Genomic DNA, 21,408 nt, shown 5'->3' on the forward strand with positions numbered 1-21,408 from the left:
TGAATTTTAACTCTTCCCTGGAGGTGTCTTAGAACAGCTACAAGTTAACAGAGCCTTTTCTGCCTTTCCTGACGTTGCCTGCACCCATGCTCAAATCCTCAATTGCAAGTTTCTCTTCTTACCATATACCTGCTTGATTTTGGGTTGTTAGGAACAAACAGATCTTCATTTGTATCATCACGTCAGTATTACAAAATTTATAGTATTGTCAGGTGAATTTTCCCTCCCCTTTTACTCCGGTTCTTTGGTAAGTCAGGCTGCAGGGGAGTAAAAAAACATTTGTTTTTTTCGTCCTTGCTCTACTGGTTTACCTAAACAGACCATGCACTTTACAACCTGTGGCTATTTCTGTCACGTGCAACACATATTTTCCTGTGCTTAGGTCAGCTTAGGAAGTTAGAATGGCCCATCAACTGTTGACAAAGGTCAACACATGCTGAATAACCATTTAACTAACTTTGATGCATTCTTCCATACAACTGCATTACTTCTGGAGTTAATGCATTCACTGATTCACATGGGCGATATGAACAATTGAAGTTTGACAATGACATCAAATTATGTATCTTTTTTAAAAAAGGGGATGGCCCCGGCCTCTGCATCAAACGATGCACACAACCATTTTATTCAAAATAAAAAGTCAAAGTCACCGAGTACCAAAAGGTTTACAGCAAAAATGCAAAATACGACGAAACCGGTCAAAAACAAGATTACATAGCTCATAGCTCGTCCACAATCAAATTATTTATTTTGTAATGATTACTCCATCAATACTACATTCTAGTGTTTTCTGAAGGAAAAAGTCTAAATAAAAAAATGATATCGACTGCTGTTGCTATCAGATTGTATTGTTTTGATTTGAAAGAGCGAACCGTTTCTGATCACATCTTGGGATCACATCTTGAAGAGAGAGCTTTGTACTGTCTCTGTTCAGTTTGCACCTATCAGAAATGCCACTTCAGAGTTCCTTACTAATATATTGACATGTAACTTGTTGCCTAGGGTTTGCTTGTGTGGCAGTGTTGCCTGACGTGCTGTTCTTCCTTAGGTCAAGCCTGTCCTTCTCAATTACCGAACCACAAAAGAACCGTCCAATTTCATGCTTTTGTTCCTGTAGGTATTGCAATCAATTGGTGGACCCATGCCAATTGCTTGCACCGGAATAGTTAGTGTGATGTAACCCTCTTATTTCCGATTTAGCCTACTAAAAATGGTCAACAACAGAAGCTGCTGCTATGAATTGGTATTGCACCTCTGCCTCATTTTCTGAATGAAGAAGAAACTCGCCATCTACCTTGCTTGCTTCATGGAAACAGGTACTGGTTCCAAGTGCAGCTAGCCTGAGCATAAAGCCACACACACTCAGATTTCAGATTGCGACTACATGAAAACTAGATAAGGGGTTTGTCTAGTGAATAGTCATCAACATGAATCAACTTCCATTCTTGCTGAATGAAGCAATCAATAAGATTAATCCTTCGCGACACTAGATTTGCCCATATTTCTGAAATTTCTTAGTTGTAAGCTAGTGACTTCTCAGCTATCTTTCTTTGCATTGCTGCTTCAACTGATTTTCTTTTGATGTTCAATTCCAAAAATGATCTTAAGCATTGTTCAACCTTTAGGATTTGCCCTCTTAAAGGCATGCTTATAAGAATTTGGTAGGAGCGTTGCTTCAATTTCCAAATGAACAGTTAAATTCCTCCATCCCCTGTGAGGCCTTAGTCATGACTTACCATGAAATTCAAGCTTATAGTTCCCAGAGATAAGTGAGGGAGTTATGGATTTCTTACTCAGAGTTTTCAAAGGCCGTCTTAATGTGTTGATGGTTCCAGAGAAAAGCAGTAGTGTTATTTGGAATCATTTGAAGACAGAAACAGTATGAATTAGAGTTTACACATTTCGTTGTGAACTGAAGAGATATTGGCTCTGTCTTCCATAACCTCAACTGGAAATCCTAAATTGATGTTTCCTGACCACCTACAGCATTTTAGACTGTTACCATAACTGGCAGTTGGCAGTTACTCCCCCAGATTTTCTTTTCTAAAAGCATTCAATCACTGATTTGAGCCGCATCTATCATTCAATTTTTTTTAGATATGGACCTGGAACAACGAGTTCACATTAATTTTCCTAACAGGCAGATAGCGCTACATTTCAGTATGAATGAATATATACCCTAAATGATGCCGAATGAATTGGCATCTTAATCAAGTCCTTTGATATAGCATAGGGTCTCTACAAATTAGCAGGAACGCATGGCAGGCAGTGTGACATGTTGCATAGCCTCTTGTCCACCATATCAAGGGGGCCTACTGATAGTGCGCTTGTGGGGAAAATTTCCATTGAATAGTTGGTTACAATTCTTTTTTGCCATTAAATGTAGACGTGCCTATGATGCGACAGGCAACATGCAATTATGAGGATCATGCTGTATTTTTGTTTGTTTTATGTGTGCATTACTGAGCTGAGCTAATGACGTTTCTCATTGCTCAAACAGTAGCATCCTGCATTGGACTTGCTATGTGACTCTGAATGAAAGCTCTGCAATGATCAATGGTATTTCACAGAGGATTCAGGGGTGTGAATAGCTAAAAGACTCCTGGTTTGCTTATAATTCTAGATTATAGTTACAAAGTTTTTTTGTGCAAAATGGTCATTCATATCCTAGCAGGTACAACTTTAAAAGAATCCAAATGAACATGCTCATTGTGTTAGTATCCTCTTGATGCTTCATTGATAAATCCACCTGTTATCGAAAAAGAATTGCTAGGTGAAGTATATACATGTAACTTTTGGTTAAAAATATGACTATCTGAGATCTGTGCAGAAGCAAAAGTAAATATGGTACCTTTTTGGCACATGTCGTAAATTGTAAAATTTTAACTGAGTTTTACATACCCACTCCATGGCTACGTTTAAATACAAATTCAATGGTACGCTTTTTGGTTAAAAATGTGAATATTTTTAAACACAAATTCAATGGTATGTTTTTGTTGACAGATAGCCCATGTTTCTGCTTTAAATAATAACAATAATAATAATAAGAAGAAGAACCCAAATTCATGTCCATGAGGACTTGAACCCAAGTGGTTGGTTTGTACTGTCTGTACATCCAATTCCCCACCAAGTGAGGCTAAATAAAATTTGAAGAGAGGGAGTGAGGCAAGACAATAGTTTAGGGGAGCAAATTTAACCTTTTTCTTTTTTTAGCAAACTCTACAGCTATCTTCAAGCAGTTACTGGTATAAGCACTGTACCCTGCAGTTTGCTACCTTTCTGTCAGTCTGTGCACTGATATGCTGCAACTTGTTTCTCCCTGTACACTTACAGACTAATCTTCTGAGTTTGATAACATTTGTTAGAGAATGGTATCCATCACATTCTTGCAACAATAAGATGCAAGTAACAGGTGTTAAGTCTCAACTGGAGACTGAGGGCATTGCCGGTGGTGCCTTTGGGTCAAAGTCCTCAACTACAAAAGAGTTGGCTGGCTGAGGTGGTCCTTGTGGTGTTAATCTGGTTAGTGGTTGGGAGGTAAGCAGCTAACTCTGTGAGCTGATCATATTGCACACTAGTACTTTCATGTGAACTAAGATATGAACAAGTTAAAGCACTGTTTAGGGGTGTCCTTTCTGTGACCACCTTTTGAGCCATTAGCGCTGGCTGTTCACTTGTGAGTAATGTGTATCCCAGGCTCTTTAATTTTGTATCAGCAGCTGCGTATGGTCTACACATCTGGTTCCAGTCTTGCTTTTGAATAGATGAAGTATTCTATCACTGGAAATCCTTTTTTTATACAAGTAATTAGTGCTTTGGTTGCAGATTAAGTAAATATGTAATACTTTTTAAGCTTTTAAGTGTTGATACTCACTAGTTTTAACCCGCGCAGAATGTGGCAGACAAATTGTTACATCTGTCTGTCTACAGGCGTCGTTTTAAACTTTTAGTACTACCTAATCAAGTCATCTACTGTCATGTGCCTGTGCAATGTTTCCTTCTTATATCACCTTTAATCCAAGGCAAAATCTGGACCAGCGAGTACCTATTGCACTAATGGGTCATTAGTACGCTGACAGAGATATTTGGAAATAGGAATTCTAAAGCGCATACTATTCGGAGCAGAACGGTAATTTCTTGAATGAAGTAGATGAATGTAATTTGTCTAATAACCACGCATGCTACTTTAATTATTGTTTCCACTTTTCTTCGATTAAATGGTTCAGTTTTGATTAGCAACTCATTGGATTTTAAATATGGTAGTAAGAAGTTGCAACGGCGCCATGTGGCGTTTGCACAAATTCCTTGATTTTCTAGCATAGCAGGTGCTGGGACTTGTCAAACAAGAGCTTAGTTTTCATAGAAGTATACACAGTTATATGAGATACTTTGGTTGGCATAATAAACCAAACCATGTTACTGATAATTTTTGTATTAGAAAACTGACAAATACTCTTCCCGTTCCATCACAAGTGTCGTGGTTTTAGTTCAAACTAAAACCACGACACTTGTGATGGAACGGAGGGAGTAGTAATTTTAAAAAACTGGAAAGCGAAGTTTCCTCTAGTCAATGGCAATTGTTCATCGATTCAAAGATTGATGCATGACACTTGTGTGTGCCTTCAGATCTCCCCTTAGTTCATACATCACCTGTCTATTAAAGAGCAATTGAATACTTGATGATGACATTATCCTTACACTACTATATGCCTCACCTTCAATGCATAATTGTATGCTTGCTCCTGAGGATATCCCTTAGGGTCCCCTCCACCCCCACACCCCCAAATTGGTGAACCAGGGCTCAACTTGGAGCCCATGCCTTCATTCCTGAAGGAGATGGCAACTTATGTCTGTCAATCGATGACATCTGAATATGTGCATGGTACAAATATATGCAGGCACGCGAAGATCGACTACTTTTGATGTCGGTGCTGGCAAACTACTTCAGGTATAGCTTAGCACAAAACATGTGTTACCTGAAATGGCAGGAAGTAATAACATAAGAAAATGTATTGCTATTGTGCGAAAGGCGAGAAGCGTCGTACCCTGATCGGGGTCGTGCCTGCGTGTTATATAGACAGGGGCTTATCCCTGGATATGCATACAAGTAGTTTGGAGAGATTACATCTTAAGGAGCAAGGAAGAGATAAAAGATAGAGATAAGTACATGCGGTTTAGAGAGAATCTAAACTATCTCCTAACTACCTCCTGTCGAAGCTACGTGAGCTACGTGACACAAGTCATTGTGACATGATGATGTTTAACACCCTCCCTTAATCACAACTTGGACAAGTTGAGATTATGTTTGAACTCTTCAAAGCTTCGTGTAGGTAAAGCCTTGGTAAACCCATCTGCAAGCTGATCTCTGGAATGAACAAACCGGATTTCCAATTGTTTGTTAGCAACACGTTCTCTGACAAAATGGAAATCAATTTCAATATGTTTTGTTCTGGCATGGAAAACTGGATTTGCAGAGAGATATGTAGCACCAAGATTATCACACCATAAGCATGGTGCTGGGATTCGTCTTATGCCAAGCTCTCTGAGTAAAGACTGAACCCATATAATTTCTGCCGTTGCATTTGCCAAGGCTTTATACTCTGCTTCTGTACTTGACCTGTAGCTTGTTTCTTGGCACACCAAGATATAAGATTTGGTCCAAAGAAGATTGCAAATCCACCTATAGACCGTCTACCATCCAGACATCCTGCCCAGTCAGAGTCAGAAAAAGCACTAACCAGAGTTGATGGAGACTTGCTGAAAGTAAGACCAGTGTTCAGAGTATTTTTGATATATCTAACTATGCGTTTGGCTGCAGTCCAATGAACTGTTGTAGGAGCATGAAGAAACTGGCATACTTTATTAACAGCAAATGAAATATCTGGTCTTGTAAGCGTCAAATATTGAAGTGCACCTACTAGACTTCTGTAGTTTGTGCTGTCCTCTTGATTCAAGGGATCTCCTTCTATAAGTGACAGTTTTTCTGAACTAGATAAGGGAGTGGGTGATGGTTTACACCCTTGCAACCCTACTCGTTTGACTAGGTTAGTAGCATACTTTTCTTGAGAGAGATGAAGATCATTACCATGTTTCTTGACTTCAATCCCTAAGAAAAAATGCAAGTCTCCAAGATCCTTCAAAGCAAACTCAGCACTCAAGTCCTTTAATAGTCTTGCCACTGCCTCATCAGATGAGCTTGTAACAATTATATCATCCACATAAATAAGTACAAATATAGATGTATTTGACCTATTGTATATAAACAGGGAAGTGTCAGACTTAGAAGGAATGAAACCGAGAGCTTGCAGTTTATGACTGAGCCTGGAATACCATGCTCTAGGAGCTTGCTTCAACCCATAAATGACCTTATCAAGCCTGCAGACATGAGTGGGAAATTTTCTGTTTTCGAACCCAGGAGGCTGTTTCATGTAGACTTCTTCTTCCAGAACACCATGGAGAAACGCGTTCTGTACGTCTAGTTGCCTGAGACTCCATCCTCTTGAAACGGCAATAGACAAAACAAGACGAATGGTAGCAATTTTCACAACTGGACTAAAGGTATCTTCATAATCTATGCCATACCTTTGTTTAAATCCTTTTGCAACCAGTCTAGCTTTATAGCGATCTATTGTTCCATCAGATTTTCTCTTGATTCTGAATACCCATTTGCAATCTATCAAATTTTTACCTTGCTTTGGGGGAACCAGATTTGTTCTTCTGAAGAGCCATGTATTCTTCTTCCATAGCCCTTTTCCACTTCAAATCACCAAATGCTTCTTGCAAAGAAGTCGGTTCACCTGTGGTACATGCCATACCAAACTTGGTAATATGCTTGTAATTGACAGGTTTAATTACCCCTTTTTGAAGACGTGTACGTGTTTGTGAAGCAGGTACAGCCGCTGGATCCACAGAAGATCCATCAGCCGCCTTGGATCCTGCACCAGATCTGTCTACAGGAGATGATGAAGCGCCGGGATCTTCTGCGGCTTCAGCTGATGAAGAGGACATGTGACCCGACGCAGAAGATCCGGACCCGGCCCCTGCCAATGGCTCGTCAGGGGGCAATGATGACACCGACCGACAAGGATCTGCGCTGGATCCCGAGCCGATGAGGGGATCAGGCCGACCGGTGGAGTGGCTCGTGGAACGGCGCGCACAGCAGCGGTCCACTCCAATGGGCCACCGGCTCAGGGGCGGCCCAGTGGCCGGTGCTGATTGGCGCGGCCCGGTGTCCGCTGCATGACGAACGGGAGAAGCCCGCGTGGCGGATGCGGGACCGCCGCTGCTGGCGCGGTTGTCGCCTGGTGCGCCCGCACGGTCGCTGCTGCCTGCTGGCGCTGAACCCGAGGCGCAGGTTTCCTGCAACAACACGGATCCCGCAGAGGATTGCGCAGCAGTCTGCGGCGGTGATGATCCCGAGGGCGATATGCTCCCTGGTGCTGGACACATGAAATACTGCCTGTTTAGGGTGATTTCTTCACCATTTTGCACCATTTTCTTGTCCTGTTTCACAAAACTCAGCTAGACTGGTGTTATGAGGGTTAGTCAATGTTGTATCATCACAATTATTTCCCTGTGGGTCTGCGCCGGTTAGGTGAGATGGGAGAAGAAGAATTTCTTGACGTAGAAGAGCGCCGGCATTAGGATGTAGATCAGAAAATGGAAATTTTGTTTCATCAAAGACTACATCACGAGAAATATATACTCGGCCAGTAGAGACATCAAGGTATTTGACACCTTTGTGTTGAGCACTATACCCTATAAAGACACACTGTTTTGATCGAAACATGAGCTTATGCTTGTTGTATGGGCGCAGATTTGGCCAACAGGCACACCCAAACACACGAAGAGTGGTGTAGTCGGGTTTAGTATGAAGGAGACGTTCCATAGGCGTTTCATTGACACGACTAGGTAACATGTTTATGATGTGCACGGCTGTGAGGAAAGCCTCATCCCAGAATTTTAAGGGCATGGATGCGCCGGCTAAAAGAGAGAGACCAACCTCTACAATATGACGGTGTTTGCGTTCAGCAGACCTGTTCTGTTGGTGAGCATGTGGGCATGACACATGGTGAGAAATACCAAGTTTTTGGAAGAAGGAATTTAATTTTTCGTATTCCCCTCCCCAATCGGATTGGACAACAATGATCTTGCTATCGAATTTACGTTCAACGAGTGCTTGGAAATTTTGAAAGACTGGAAAAACATCGGATCATTTTTTAAGTAGATAAATCCAAGAGAATTTACTATAGTCATCGATAAAACTTACGCAGTAAGTGTGTCTCCCTACAGAAGAAGGGGACGGACCCCAAACATCAGAGAAAATAAGTTGCAATGGTTTAGTAGAAACACTCATAGAGATAGGATATGGCAACTGATGATTTTTAGCTCTTTGGCAAGAATCACAAACTGTTTCAACATTACGCTCTCCAACATATGGGAGCTTATTTTTCCTAAGCACTTGTTCTACTAAAGAAAAAGATGCATGCCCTAGACGATCATGCCACCGGGTTGAAGATAACTTGGTGACAGCACATGCTGTTTTATTGAATCTCCTAAGCTCGGGAATCAACGGATATAGCCCTCAAATGCATCTACCTCGATAGAGGATTTTCTTCGTGACCTGATCTCGAATCAAAAAGAAATAGGGGTGAAACTCAAGAAAGACATGGTTATCAATGGCAATGCGATGAACTGAAAGGAGATTCATGGAAGCTCTAGGAACATGCAATATTTTTCTAAGATGGATTTTTCGGTGAGGGGTTTTAATAATTGAGTGACCAACATGACTAATTCTCATACCTTCTCCATTTGCGGCGTGGACTTGCTCCGGGCCGCGGTATTTCTCCCTCATGGTGACCTTCTCTAACTCGCCGGTGATGTGGTTTGTAGCACCACTGTCAACATACCAGTTGTTGTCGACCCCATATGAGGCCTCTGCCCCGCCAGCAACTTTCTCATCTTGGGAGGAGTCTTCATCCTCTTCGAAGCGATAACAGCAATCCTTTGCTGAGTGCCCCGGTTTTCCACAGATTTGACATCGGATAGTGTCAGGGCGTGACCTAGGGGAGTTGCGACGGCCCTTGGAGTTGGTGTAGGAGGGCCGCGCACTGCCGTTGTTGTTGCCGGGGCCGCGGGGGTTGCTGTTGAAGTTGCCGCCGCCACCGCCGTTGCTGGTTTTGCCCTTCCGCGGTGGGCCGCGGTAGCGTGATCCTCCGCCGCCGCCACCACCACGGCCGCGAGTGGCAGCATTGGCCGACGACTTGAAGCCGCCGTTCCCCTGGAAGAGCGCAACACGCTGGTCAAAGTTGCTCATCTGGGAGAAGAGCTCATCGATGGTGACCGGCTGTGTGCGCGCGTCGAGGGTGGAGACGAGGGGCTGGTACTCCATGTCGAGGCCGGCGAGGATGTAGGAGACTAGCTCGCCGTCTTGAAGAGGCTTGCCCGCAGCAGCAAGTTCGTCCGAGAGCGACCGCATATATGCGAAGTACGTCGCCGCGGACTGCGTTCCCTTGTGAGCATGAGAGAGCGCGATGCGGATGTTGTTCACCCTAGAAATGCGACTGCGAGGAAAACATCCCTGCTAGTGCCGCCCAGAGCTCATGTGCATGATCGATGGATGTGACTTGCACTAGTACTTCTTTTGTCAGATTGTTCAACAGATAGCCCAATACCTGTTGATCTTCTCGGATCCAAACCGAGTGGAGGGGATTTGGAATCGTCTCTTCTTTCCCATCCTTGTCCTTGGTGACGACGTGCTTGGCCGGCTCCGGTGTGGTTCTATCCACGTATCCGAAGAAGCCGTCTCCTCTGATCTGCGGGGTTATCTAGGTGCGCCAGAGAACATAGTTGGTGCGGGATAGCCTCTCGGTAACTTGACCGGAGAGGTTGGAGTTGGCTGCGGCAGAGGAGGACATGGTGGCGAGCTTTGGTGGTAGGAAAACCCTAGCGAACTAGACGTGACGAAGAAAAGGGGCTCTGTATACCATGTGCGAAAGGCGAGAAGCGTCGTACCCTGATCGGGGTCGCGCCTGCGTGTTATATAGACATGGGCTTATCCCTGGATATGCATACAAGTAGTTTGGAGAGATTACATCTTGAGGAGCAAGGAAGAGATAAGAGATAGAGATAAGTACATGCGGTTTAGAGAGAATCTAAACTATCTCCTAACTATCTCCTGTCGAAGCTACGTGAGCTACACGACACAAGTCATCGTGACATGATGATGTTTAACAGCTATACGTGTTGATGAATGGTTAAAATGTTGCACCCATCACCCCATCAAGTGCTTCGCTTTTTCTGGGGATGATTTTATTCAGAAATTCAGATTATTCCCATTTCCTCAATTGACCATCAGTTTCACTGCAGCAACAACAGATATACACAAGACCCTTTGAAAAGGTTGGGACTGGTCTTCTAGTGCCAAGTTTAGAACATTGACCTTATTTTATCTTGAATCCTTGGTTAGGAGAGTTTGAAGCTGTTGGTGTATTGTGAACTAATTCATCGTGTTTTGCGAGCCTAGCGGGACCGGCACCTGCAACCTGACTTACTGTACAGCCAAAGAAGGTTTCCTGGAAGGGTCAGTGTAGCTTGTTCATGTGCTCCATTGAGGTAACATGAATCGATCTTTCGTACTTGGTTGCTAGCTGCTGGTTGGTTGTCCAGTCCTGGCACTCCGTTGGCACCCTTAAACTACACGTGCACCAGTAGCCTTAGGCCCCATCCTGTACCGTGAATGATGGCTACATCAAATGGAGACGTATACCCCTACTTGATTCTTATGCCTCTACTTGATTCTTATCATGTTCTGAAGTCTGATGATCATCTTTGGCTTGGATGAGTTAAACACAGTAATATACCAACAAGATGATATAGTATTACTGTTTCCTGACTTTTGAGATAGATGAATTTGAACTACATCCAGATGGTGTTTCGTATCGCTTGATACAGAGGCCGGGGGTAATCCTTCTTTTAAAAAAAAGTATGATGTTTCGTATGAACTAATTTGTCAGCTCTGAATCTACATCGGAGTTTGCAGAAATTGAATTTACACTGGGGGGGTTCAAAGGGGACGTGTAACGGAGAAGGACGTGACGGCCCATGTCCTGATCATGCAATTACTAAGCATTTCCATGGGTATTAATGCCCATTCCGTGTAGTACTGCCTATGCGCAATTTTGACCTATAACACTAACAAGTTAACAATTCATTTCCAGTAATGCTGATGGCCCTATTCGTAGGTGCCATCAAATGTGAAATTTTGTACAATCTTCTAACCCGAAGCTTGTAGTTGCTTAATTATTACTCTGTGGGAGTAGTAGTTTGCACATTTCTCTGCAAAGCTTTTCTGCGGGAAGAACAAAACAAGCACCCACTGTGCTGATGTTCTGCTTCTTGTGATTGATAAAACAAGAAATAACATGGTCAGAGTGCTCTCCAGTCTCCAATTTTTTTCACCATCGGAGACAAATTGTTCAAGGTCAAGTGACACAAACATATGCAGGCCTCTTCTTCCCTTTTTGAGCATAGATAACCTTGGTTACATCATGCCTACGGAATGCAGATGACACAGTTCGCCAGTCCTGCTAAATCCCTGTCGCTGTCTCTTACCCTTCGACGTTTCAGTGTACAAAGGAGGTGCGTACATGCGTATGCGTAATGCGGCTATGGACGCTAGGAAATTACCAACTGAGGCTTGGCTCATTACTTGTGTGTACTATCAAACATGGATGCATAGGTAGAGTATCAAACATGGAGTAACATAGATTAATTAACCTAATTAACACAGTATGTTTGCGCGCGTGTGTGGGCTGTGACGCCATCGTTTCTTAATTTACTTTCCCAGCGAGCTAGCTAGAACAGCATTGGAACGGAGTAGCACTCATCGGACAGCTCCAGGTCCGCGGCCTCATCGAACAACCACTTCTCGATCGAGGACAGTGGCGCCTGATGCTGCTGCTTCTGCTTGGTCTCGTCGTCGTACTCGTACCCGACGCGTCCCCCCATCAACGCCGGCTGCTGCACGCTGGCGGTGAAGCTCAGCTCGGCGCTGCCGGTGCCGGACATACTGTCCAAGGGCAGCAGAGGCTTGACGTCGTCGGCGTCGTAGTTGTTGTGCGGCGGCGGCGGCGGCGGGGAGCTCTTCATGAAGCCGCCGAGCAGCTTGGATATGTTGTCCACGCTCGAAGCGTAGGACGACGAGGAGCAGGCCTCGGGGGCAGCGTCGGCGAACGGCGAGTGACCACGCCCGGCGATCAGCTGCGAGACCTCCGTGTTCATGTACGCCTGGCCGGCCCCGTAGCCGTCGGCCCTGGAGACCATGTCGTGGTGGTTGTGGTGGTCGAAGTTGTCGCCTGCTGTGCCGGGGGAGGAGGACGCCGGCGGCGCGAAAATGGCTCCCATGGCTTGCTGCTTCCTGAGCTTCTTCTTGAGGTGCGTGTTCCAGTAGTTCTTGATGTCGTTGTCCGTCCTCCGCGGCAGGTACGACGCGATCGCCGCCCATCTACATTCAAAGCAAGAGATGGAACTGTTAGCTAAATCGATCGCCATGGACGCCAGGCCACTGCCCCAGCCACCCATTGATTTGATGATATGAAGTTGATCAGTGGTAGGTATACCTGTTGCCGAGGAGTGACTGGAGGTGGACGATGACGCCTTCCTCGTGGCTTGTGAAGTTGCCGCGCTTGATGCCGGTGCGGAGGTAGTTGGTCCAGCGGAGGCGGCAGCTCTTGCTGCAGCGCATGAGGCCGGTGCTCACCGGCACAGACCGCCAGTTGCCGGGGCCGTGCTCCTGGATGTAGGAGACCAGGATGATGTCCTCCTCCGGCGTCCACGGACCCTTCTTCACGCCCAACTTGTCGCAGCACGGCGGCCTCCCCATCACTACTGTTCGATCACTCTCTCTGGATCCCCGGCTTGATTTGATCTCGTCTTTTTCTGGCCGTGCACTGTCTCAAGCGTGTGGTGCGTATATATAGCAAGGAGCTTGGAGCTGAATGGGAGTGAGTGAGCTCCTTTTCACTTGTTGCCGTCTACGTACGTACACCTGTGACGCTACTGTGATTTTCACTTTCTTGCTAGCTGCTGATCGGTCTGTGGTACATACGCTTTCTCTTTCCATCAACAGCATCACATGAATGATATAGGAACCCATCGATCCACCTGGCCCACACCTTAAAGGGAGGACGGGATAGCCATATAGCCAGAGGTGTACCGAGGTGTACTGCCTACTGTGTGAAATTTAAAGGCTCCGGCATTTGCATTGCGTGCAAGAGGTCGATGGCAGATGGCTCATCCAGCTTGATTCATCGAGGCATTTCATTCCGCAATAACACGCACAAATCACGCATAGCCATGAACCCATAATAAATCTTGGAATTCCCTACTAGTTTCAATAATGAAACCACCATTCTTAAACCTTTTTCATATAGAAGACAGCAAAACTACCAGTTATATCAAGTTCAATTTTAACAATTCATTCATGTTTACAATAAAGCAAATAAATAAATAAAATAAAACCAGTGGCGGCTGATCGACCGAACTCATTCGACCAGGTCGTTCGTGCTCGACAGAAAACCCTAGCCGCTGGCAGATAGGATTCCTGTCGATTTTTCTTGCCCTCGCAGGCCTTTTGGCATTGAGAGGTGGAGGGACCACATTTTGTAGTTTAGAGTGCTCTTTTAGTTTTTTTTGTTAGATTATTGAGCATGCAGAAAACTCGAGTTACAAAATGTGAAACTAGAGACGGTGACTTCGAAGAAACTTGATTTAACTTTTTTACTTTTATCATGGATTTTTATTGTCCCTGCTTATTTTGGTGTATCTGACTACTTTGTTTGAATAGTCAATAAAACCAAACTATTCACTTGAAAAATAAAAAAGTGATGCCTAATGTTATTAATTAGAAAACATACACAACACTTTATGTTTCGGTTCTTTGTGGTGAAACTAGATCGGTCAAATCTTAGGCCTGGTGTGTTTGCTCACATTTTTTTTGAATTTTTTTTAGACTTTTTGATGATGTTCATTCGGTGAGAGATATCCTTCTAGCTGACTATGAGATGCCTGTGGGCTGTGGTGACTTCGCCAATACAAAAATTTATCAATCAATCCTCTCCAATACGTTCATAGGGATAGACGTGTGTACATTCATTCATACAGACGCATGTTTGTGAGCGTATGCGTGTATCTCGTGTTCATTAAAAGATAGATTGATACATCACATAGCAATGTTGATCATCTTATCTATCCGGTCAACAAATAAACCACAGTATTAATATCGTGGAGGCCATGTACATTTCGCACGCAGGTAGGTCCACCTTGTCCATTATTTGCAAGGCTCATCTCCACAGGCACAATGTGAGACAACACCGGCAGCAATGTGCCAACACCTGAGCCACACATCTCTTATTAAAAATTAGTAAACACAAGAAACACAATCTGATGCTACCAACCTATGCATTCACCACTGATTCTTGTGGGGGTTGCAATAAAGTCAATCACCTCTACTAGTTAGTTAAATACAGCTCCATGTAGATCTTGAGCCAGGCGCTAGGCATTGGGCGCTGCCGATGGGAGCTTCAGTGGAGATGGGCCAGGGGTCGTGGGTGCTGCGGTCACGAGGGCTACGACACTCTGGTTCTTGGCCAGTGATTCGATCTACCTTTGGATCGGCTGCGGCGGCGTGGAGGGCCTCGGTGGTCGCGTCGGCATCTTTGGTCAGATCTATTCTGGCCAGTGTAGTCGGTGGTGGTGGTCATCTCTTTCGTCAGAGATGGTCGGCCTGCGGCTAGATGGTTGAATCTCGAGATTCGTCATCTAGTCCCGGCTACGAGTCGGAGAGACATAGTTGTCGGTGAAAACCGAGTTGTTGGCGGGCGACGACGCCGTTTTGCGTCGTTATCTTGATGAAGGCATCGCTGTGTAATTGTTGTCGACCCACTCGTGCTGCTTTGGAGGAAACACTAGGATCTGGCCTTTCAGATCGGACGATGGCGGTGTTGGGGAACGTAGTAATTTTAAAAAAAATTCTACGCACACGCAAGATCATGGTGATGCATAGCAACGAGAGGGGTGAGTGTGTCCACGTACCCTCGTAGACCGAATGCGGAAGCGTTAGCACAACACGGTTGATGTAGTCGTACGTCTTCACGATCCGACCGATCCAAGTACCAAACGCACGGCACCTCCAAGTTCTGCACACGTTTAACTCGATGACGTCCCGCGAGCTCCGATCCAGCAAAGCTTCACAGGAGAGTTTCGTCAGCACGACGGCGTGATGACGGTGATGATGTTGCTACCGACGCAGGGCTTCGCCTAAACACCGCTACGATATAAATGAGGTGGAATATGGTGGAGGGGGGCACCGCACACAGCTGGAATAGATCAACTGATCAACTTGTGTGTTCTAGGGTGCTCCCCTACCCCTGTATATAAAGGATGGAGGAGGGGAGGCTGGCCAGCCCCTAGGGTGCGCCAGAAGTGTGGAGTCCTACTAGGACTCCCTAGTCCTAATAGGATTCCTCCTCCCATATGGAATAGAAAAAGGGGAAAGGAAAAGGAGAAGGAAGGGGCGCTTCCCTTCCCTAATCCAATTCGGACCAGACCATGGGGAGGGGTGCGGCCACCTTTTGAGGCCTTTCTCTCCTTTCCCGTATGGCCCATTAAGGCCCAATACGAATTCCCGTAACTCTTCGGTACTCCGAAAAATACCCGAATCACTCGGAACCTTTCCGATGTCCGAATATAGTCGTCCAATATATCGATCTTTATGTCTCGACCATTTCGAGACTCCTCGTCATGTCCCCGATCTCATCCGGGACTCCGAACTACCTTCGGTATATCAAATCACATAACTCATAATACAAATCGTCATCGAACTTTAAGTGTGCGTACCCTACGGGTTCGAGAACTATGTAGACATGACCGAGACACGTCTCTGGTCAATAACCAATAGCGGAACCTGGATGCTCATATTGGCTCCTACATATTCTACGAAGATCTTTATCGATCAAACCGCATAACAACATACGTTGTTCCCTTTGTCATCGGTATGTTACTTGCCCGAGATTCGATCGTCGGTATCTCAATACCTAGTTCAATCTCGTTACCAGCAAGTCTCTTTACTCGTTCCGTAATACATCACCCCGCAACTAATTCATTAGTTACAATGCTTGCCGGGCTTATAGTGATGTGCATTACCGAGTGTGCCCAGAGATACCTCTCCGACAATCGGAGTGACAAATCCCAATCTCGAAATACGCCAACTCAACAAGTACCTTCGGAGACACCTGTAGAGTACCTTTATAATCACCCAGTTACGTTGTGACGTTTGGTAGCACACAAGTGTTCCTCCGGTAAACGGGAGTTGCATAATCTCATAGTCATAGGAGCATGTATAAGTCATGAAGAAAGCAATATCAACATACTAAACGATCAAGTGCTAAGCTAACGGAATGGGTCAAGTCAATCACATCATTCTCCTAATGATTTGATCCCGTTAATCAAATGATAACTCATGTCTATGGCTAGGAAACATAACTATGTTTGATCAACGAGCTAGTCAAGTAGAGGCATACTAGTGACACTTTGTTTGTCTATGTATTCACACATGTATTATGTTTCCGGTTAATACAATTCTAGCATGAATAATAAGCATTTATCATGATATAAGGAAATAAATAATAACTTTATTATTTCCTCTAGGGCATATTTCCTTCAGGCGGTACTACAACGCCGTTTCTCTCTTGAGAGCATCGTTTGTGGAGCAGCGTTGGAAGACAGAGGCAGGAGGTGGAGCGGCTTTGTCTTGCGCGGAGCTTCGGTGAAGCTGTCAAGTCATGCCTAGCCGACAGGTGCTACGCTGAGTCATGCCTGGTTGGCAGGTGCTACGCAAGATAGATCTTCCAGAGTGTTCGCGTCTGGGTGGATGAACGCAGGGCGGTGGCGCCGTGGTGGCGTCGACGGATGTCCGGAATGGCAAGGAAGATGCAGATATCTCTCCTGAAGATGGGTCAATGGTCCGATGATGATGGCGGTTTCTAAAACGTGTGCATGTGGCGTGCACTTTAGGTAGGCTACACTGGCTGTTGGTCCTGATACGTTATGTGGATGGATCAATGACGACACCGATTTTAGATATGGGGAGTGAGAGCACTCCACATTATCGAGTTTGTAGGTGTGAGTGATGGCTTCAGGTGGATTGATGTATGTTCTTGTCAAACCTTTGTGAAATAATTAATAAAGATGACTGCATGCATCGATTGATGCAGAGGCAGGGGTTGAACCTCCTTTTCTAGAAAAAATGATTAACTCCGATGGTGGTGCTTCATGAGTACCCGGTCTCAAGCTCCGGTGTGAAAACCCAAGTCTTACACTAATATGTTATATCTGACAATAATGATGTTTTTACGTCGTTATCTTATAGAAGGCATTGTTCGGATATGCTTAGATTGGTTCTTCAGAGTGAAAACCTAGACTCTCACCATTTGTGGTTGGATCCGGTGACGACGACGCTCGAGTGTCGCTGTTGAAAAATCTCATTGTCCTTGTGTTGTGCTGAAATGGTTGGTGCGGATATGGTCATTGATGTAGTTTGTCGATCGTGGATTTAATCGCTTTGTTTTTTTTCGTTTAGGCATAGTTTTGGTCTTATATGATTTTACTATTTATCGATGATCCTTTTTATTGCTATATGCATTCTAACTATGTAGAGATCGGTCGTGCTCTCATTGTATTTGTATCTACATGATGCTCCCGATGCTCCATTTGAGTCAACAAAATTGACTCTGTAAGATTGTAGATCTTGAGCCTTTCATTACTGTAGCGAACTGCAAATGCACAACAGTTCTGATGCTGCACCGCTCCACAAGGGGCCAGGTCAACTTAAGTGAGTAACTCTTTCCAAGGATGGCGTTTTGGTGTTGGGGAGCATCTTCTCCTAGTGATGAACAACAAATCAAAATTAAAATAAAAAATACTTTTTTTGGCACGAAAGATGCACAAGTTTTCTAGGCGTATGAAAAAATTCATGGCGATAGGTGCTTTGACAAAAAACCAGGGTTTTGACAAACGTTCAGATTTTTTTTATTCTGGAGCACTGATTTTATTTTGTCCGTCCCGATTTCCTCCTACCTCACATTGCCATGAGACTTTTCACGACTGTAGAAAACTTGTTCATTTTCGATGTATAAAAATTTCAGAAATTTTTGAATTTACTGTTCATCCGGGAACAGGTGTGCTTGTGTCCAGCTATGGATTTTTGACTCTTCCCCACCAAAAATAAAATAGTTCCCCGCAAAAAAGTAAATTAAAATTAAAATAGCTCTAGTGCAAGGTAGCTACTCCTGTACGAGAGTTTACAGAACTCAACATTGTTTTATCTTGCTTAAAAAAAACACCCGCGCCGCTGTCTAGGGGGTGGCATGAGCGAACGCTTGCCGCCGCCGCCCCGTCCCATCCCCACCTCACTCTCCAGCCTGGCCACTGCAGGAGGAGGCGGACGGGCGAAGCCCATCTCGGTGGAAGGCAGCGGCAGGGGGAGCTTCTCTCGTGGCGTGCTGCTTCGTCCCTGGCCGACGTGGATTGCTCGCGGAGCGACGATAGAAGTCAGGGCGGAGGTGCCGATGGCGGACCTACTCGCCTGCACAATGTGGGCGTTGAGCGCAGCGAATCATGGGGTGGTCCGACGCATGAGGGATTTGGGCTCTAATGCCCACATTCGTTGGCCACAACGAAGTCCTGTTGTGCTCGCAGGGATGACGACCGGCCAACGTGGTGGTGGGCACTGCTGTAGCGCATGGATTCGGGGCGGTGGCTCTAGTGGGTCATGGCGGTTTGTCAAGCTATGGGGCGGTTTAACATTTGGCGGATCTGGGCCCGGACGTCCAGCTTGGTTGGTGACGGCGGTGCTCGTCGGACGCATGGGGTTGGCGGGAATGGGGCGTGTTGTTATGGTGGTTCTACTACTTGCAATGGTCGGTATTCTAGAGGTCGGTGGCGTCAGTGATGCTTGTGGAAGTTCGGGCATAGGCGGTGCTTATATGTGGCAATCCAGGTGAAAGCTCCGTTTGAGTTCGATGTTAGAACCGACACTGGCGATGCCTTTGGGTACCACTCACCTCCATGGAGGCATTGTTCGATGGAGCTGCGACACTTCCTCCTAGTTTGCAAGTCTCTGGGGAAAAACCTCAAATTCATCCAGATCCATTGATGGTGGTGCTTTGAGCGTCACTCCCCTCCTTGGAGGCATCGATATTGAGATGCTCTATTTGCCATCTGGCTGATATCATCCATGGTCAAGTGGCTTGTTTGTGGTGGTGTCATTTCTATTCTTCTCTGTTTGTCCCGGTGGTGATGGAGTTTACCTTCTACGAACTCGGTGGTTGATGTGTATGGTGAAGCGATTCGGGTGTGGACTCAGCTCCTTGATGCCCTTCGGCTTTGAGGTGTCGTTGTTGTGTTGTAGCTTCGACTACATGTGGCTCTACGTCGTGTATGGACTCGTTTGGTCATTTCCTTTTGATCGCACCAATAGACATGATGCATCATGGATGGTCTCGGTTGATTGGAACTCTTCGTCTATGGTGGTGGTGTTCCTCATGCACCCTCTCGTCCGTGAGAGCAATGGAAGATGATGGCACTATGGTGTTGGGAAACATAGTACGAAACAAAAAAATATTCCTATGAATAAAGTTCCTAGGATCACCATGAAGATGCATACAAGATTAGATCTTATTTTTACCAACTTTGAATTGCAGCGGAAGAAGAGTTAGTTAAGATTGTTCTTGAATTCCCCTGGAACCATCCCATGAAGAAGAATCAAACATACGATTCCTCTACGGATTGCACGCATTTGACACCAGTGATCCAGCAGTGCTTCGCCGCCTAGAGATAGATGATGACTGCTACCTCTTGAGCACTTGCGTTGGTTTTCCCTTGAAGAGGAAAGGGTGGTGCAACAAAGTAGCGTAAGTATTTCCCTCAGTTTTTGAAAACCAAGGTATCAATCCAGTAGGTGGCCACACACGAGTCCCTCGTACCTACACAAACAAATAAATCCTCGCAACCAACATGATAAGGGGTTGTCAATCCCTACACGGTCACTTACGAGAGTGAGATCTGATAGATATGATAAGATAATATTTTTGGTATTTTTATGATAAAGATGCAAAGTAAAATAAAAGGCAATAAAAATAACTAAGTATTGGAAGATTAATATGATAGAAGATAGACCCGGGGGCCATATGTTTCACTAGTGGCTTCTCTCGAGAGCATAAGTATTCACGGCGGGTAAACAAATTACTGTTGAGCAATTGACAGAATTGAGCATAGTTATGATAATATCTAGGTATGATCATGTATATAGGCATCATGTCCGAGACAAGTAGACCGACTCCTGCCTACATCTACTACTATTACTCCACACATCGACCGCTATCCAGCATGCATCTAGAGTATTAAGTTCAAGAGAACAGAGTAACGCTTTAAGCAAGATGACATGATGTAGAGGGATAAACTCATGCAATATGAAATAAACCCCATCTTGTTATCCTCGATGGTAACAATACAATACATGCCTTGCTGCCCCTACTGTCACTGGGAAAGGACACCGCAAGATTGAACCCAAAGCTAAGCACTTCTCCCATTGCAAGAAAGATCAATCTAGTAGGCCAAACCAAACTGATAATTCGAAGAGACTTGCAAATATAACCAATCATACATAAAAGAATTCAGAGAAGATTCAAATATTGTTCATAGATAAACTTGATCATAAACCCACAATTCATCGGTCTCAACAAACACACCGCAAAAGAGGATTACATCGAATAGATCTCCACAAGAGAGGGGGAGAACTTTGTATTGAGATCCAAAAAGAGAGAAGAAGCCGTCTAGCTAATAACTATGGACCCGTAGGTCTGAGGTAAACTACTCACACTTCATCGGAAGGGCTATGGTGTTGATGTAGAAGCCCTCCGTTATCGATGCCCCCTCCGACGGAGCTCCGGAACAGGCCCCAAGATGGGATCTCGTGGATACAGAAAGTTATGGCGGTGGAATTAGGGTTTTGGCTCCGTATCTGGTAGTTTGGGGGTACGTAGGTATATATAGGAGGAAGGAGTACGTCGGTGGAGCAACAGGGGGCCCACGAGGGTGGAGGGCGCGCCGAGGGGGGTAGGCGCGCCCCCTACCTCGTGGCCTCCTGGTTGATGTCTTGACGTAGGGTCCAAGTCCTGTGGATCATGTTCGTTCCGAAAATCACGTTCCCAAAGGTTTCATTCTGTTTGGACTCCGTTTGATATTATTTTTCTGCGAAACCGCAAAATAGGCATAAAAACAACAATTCTGGGCTGGGCCTCCGGTTAATAGGTTAGTCCCAAAAATAATATAGAAGTGTATAATAAAGCC

The 21,408-nt window shown here is 45.1% G+C and overlaps 1 protein-coding gene across 1 annotated transcript; it reads right to left on the reverse strand.

Moving 5' to 3' along the window:
- Positions 1-11,449: 11,449 nt before the first annotated feature.
- LOC125553660 (MYB transcription factor 69) lies at positions 11,450-12,978 on the reverse strand. The gene is made up of 2 exons (XM_048717413.2): positions 12,621-12,978; positions 11,450-12,505 (listed from the first exon to the last, which is right to left on the reverse strand). Exons 1-2 carry the CDS (start codon positions 12,881-12,883, stop codon positions 11,857-11,859), a joined length of 912 nt encoding a protein of 303 aa, XP_048573370.1. The 5' UTR covers positions 12,884-12,978; the 3' UTR covers positions 11,450-11,856.
- Positions 12,979-21,408: the final 8,430 nt, after the last annotated feature.

Source organism: Triticum urartu, chromosome 4A (assembly GCF_056163025.1).
Source record: "Triticum urartu cultivar PI428250 chromosome 4A, HENAU_Tu73, whole genome shotgun sequence".
NCBI classification, from domain to species: Eukaryota; Viridiplantae; Streptophyta; class Magnoliopsida; order Poales; family Poaceae; genus Triticum; species Triticum urartu.

Coding starts and splice junctions, on each gene's coding strand:
- LOC125553660 (XM_048717413.2), bottom strand. CDS start 12,883: ATGGGGAGGCCGCCGTGCTGCGACAAGTTGGGCGTGAAGAAGGGTCCG. Junction 12,506..12,620: donor CAGTCACTCCTCGGCAACAG/GTATACCTACCA, acceptor CTTTGAATGTAG/ATGGGCGGCGATCGCGTCGT.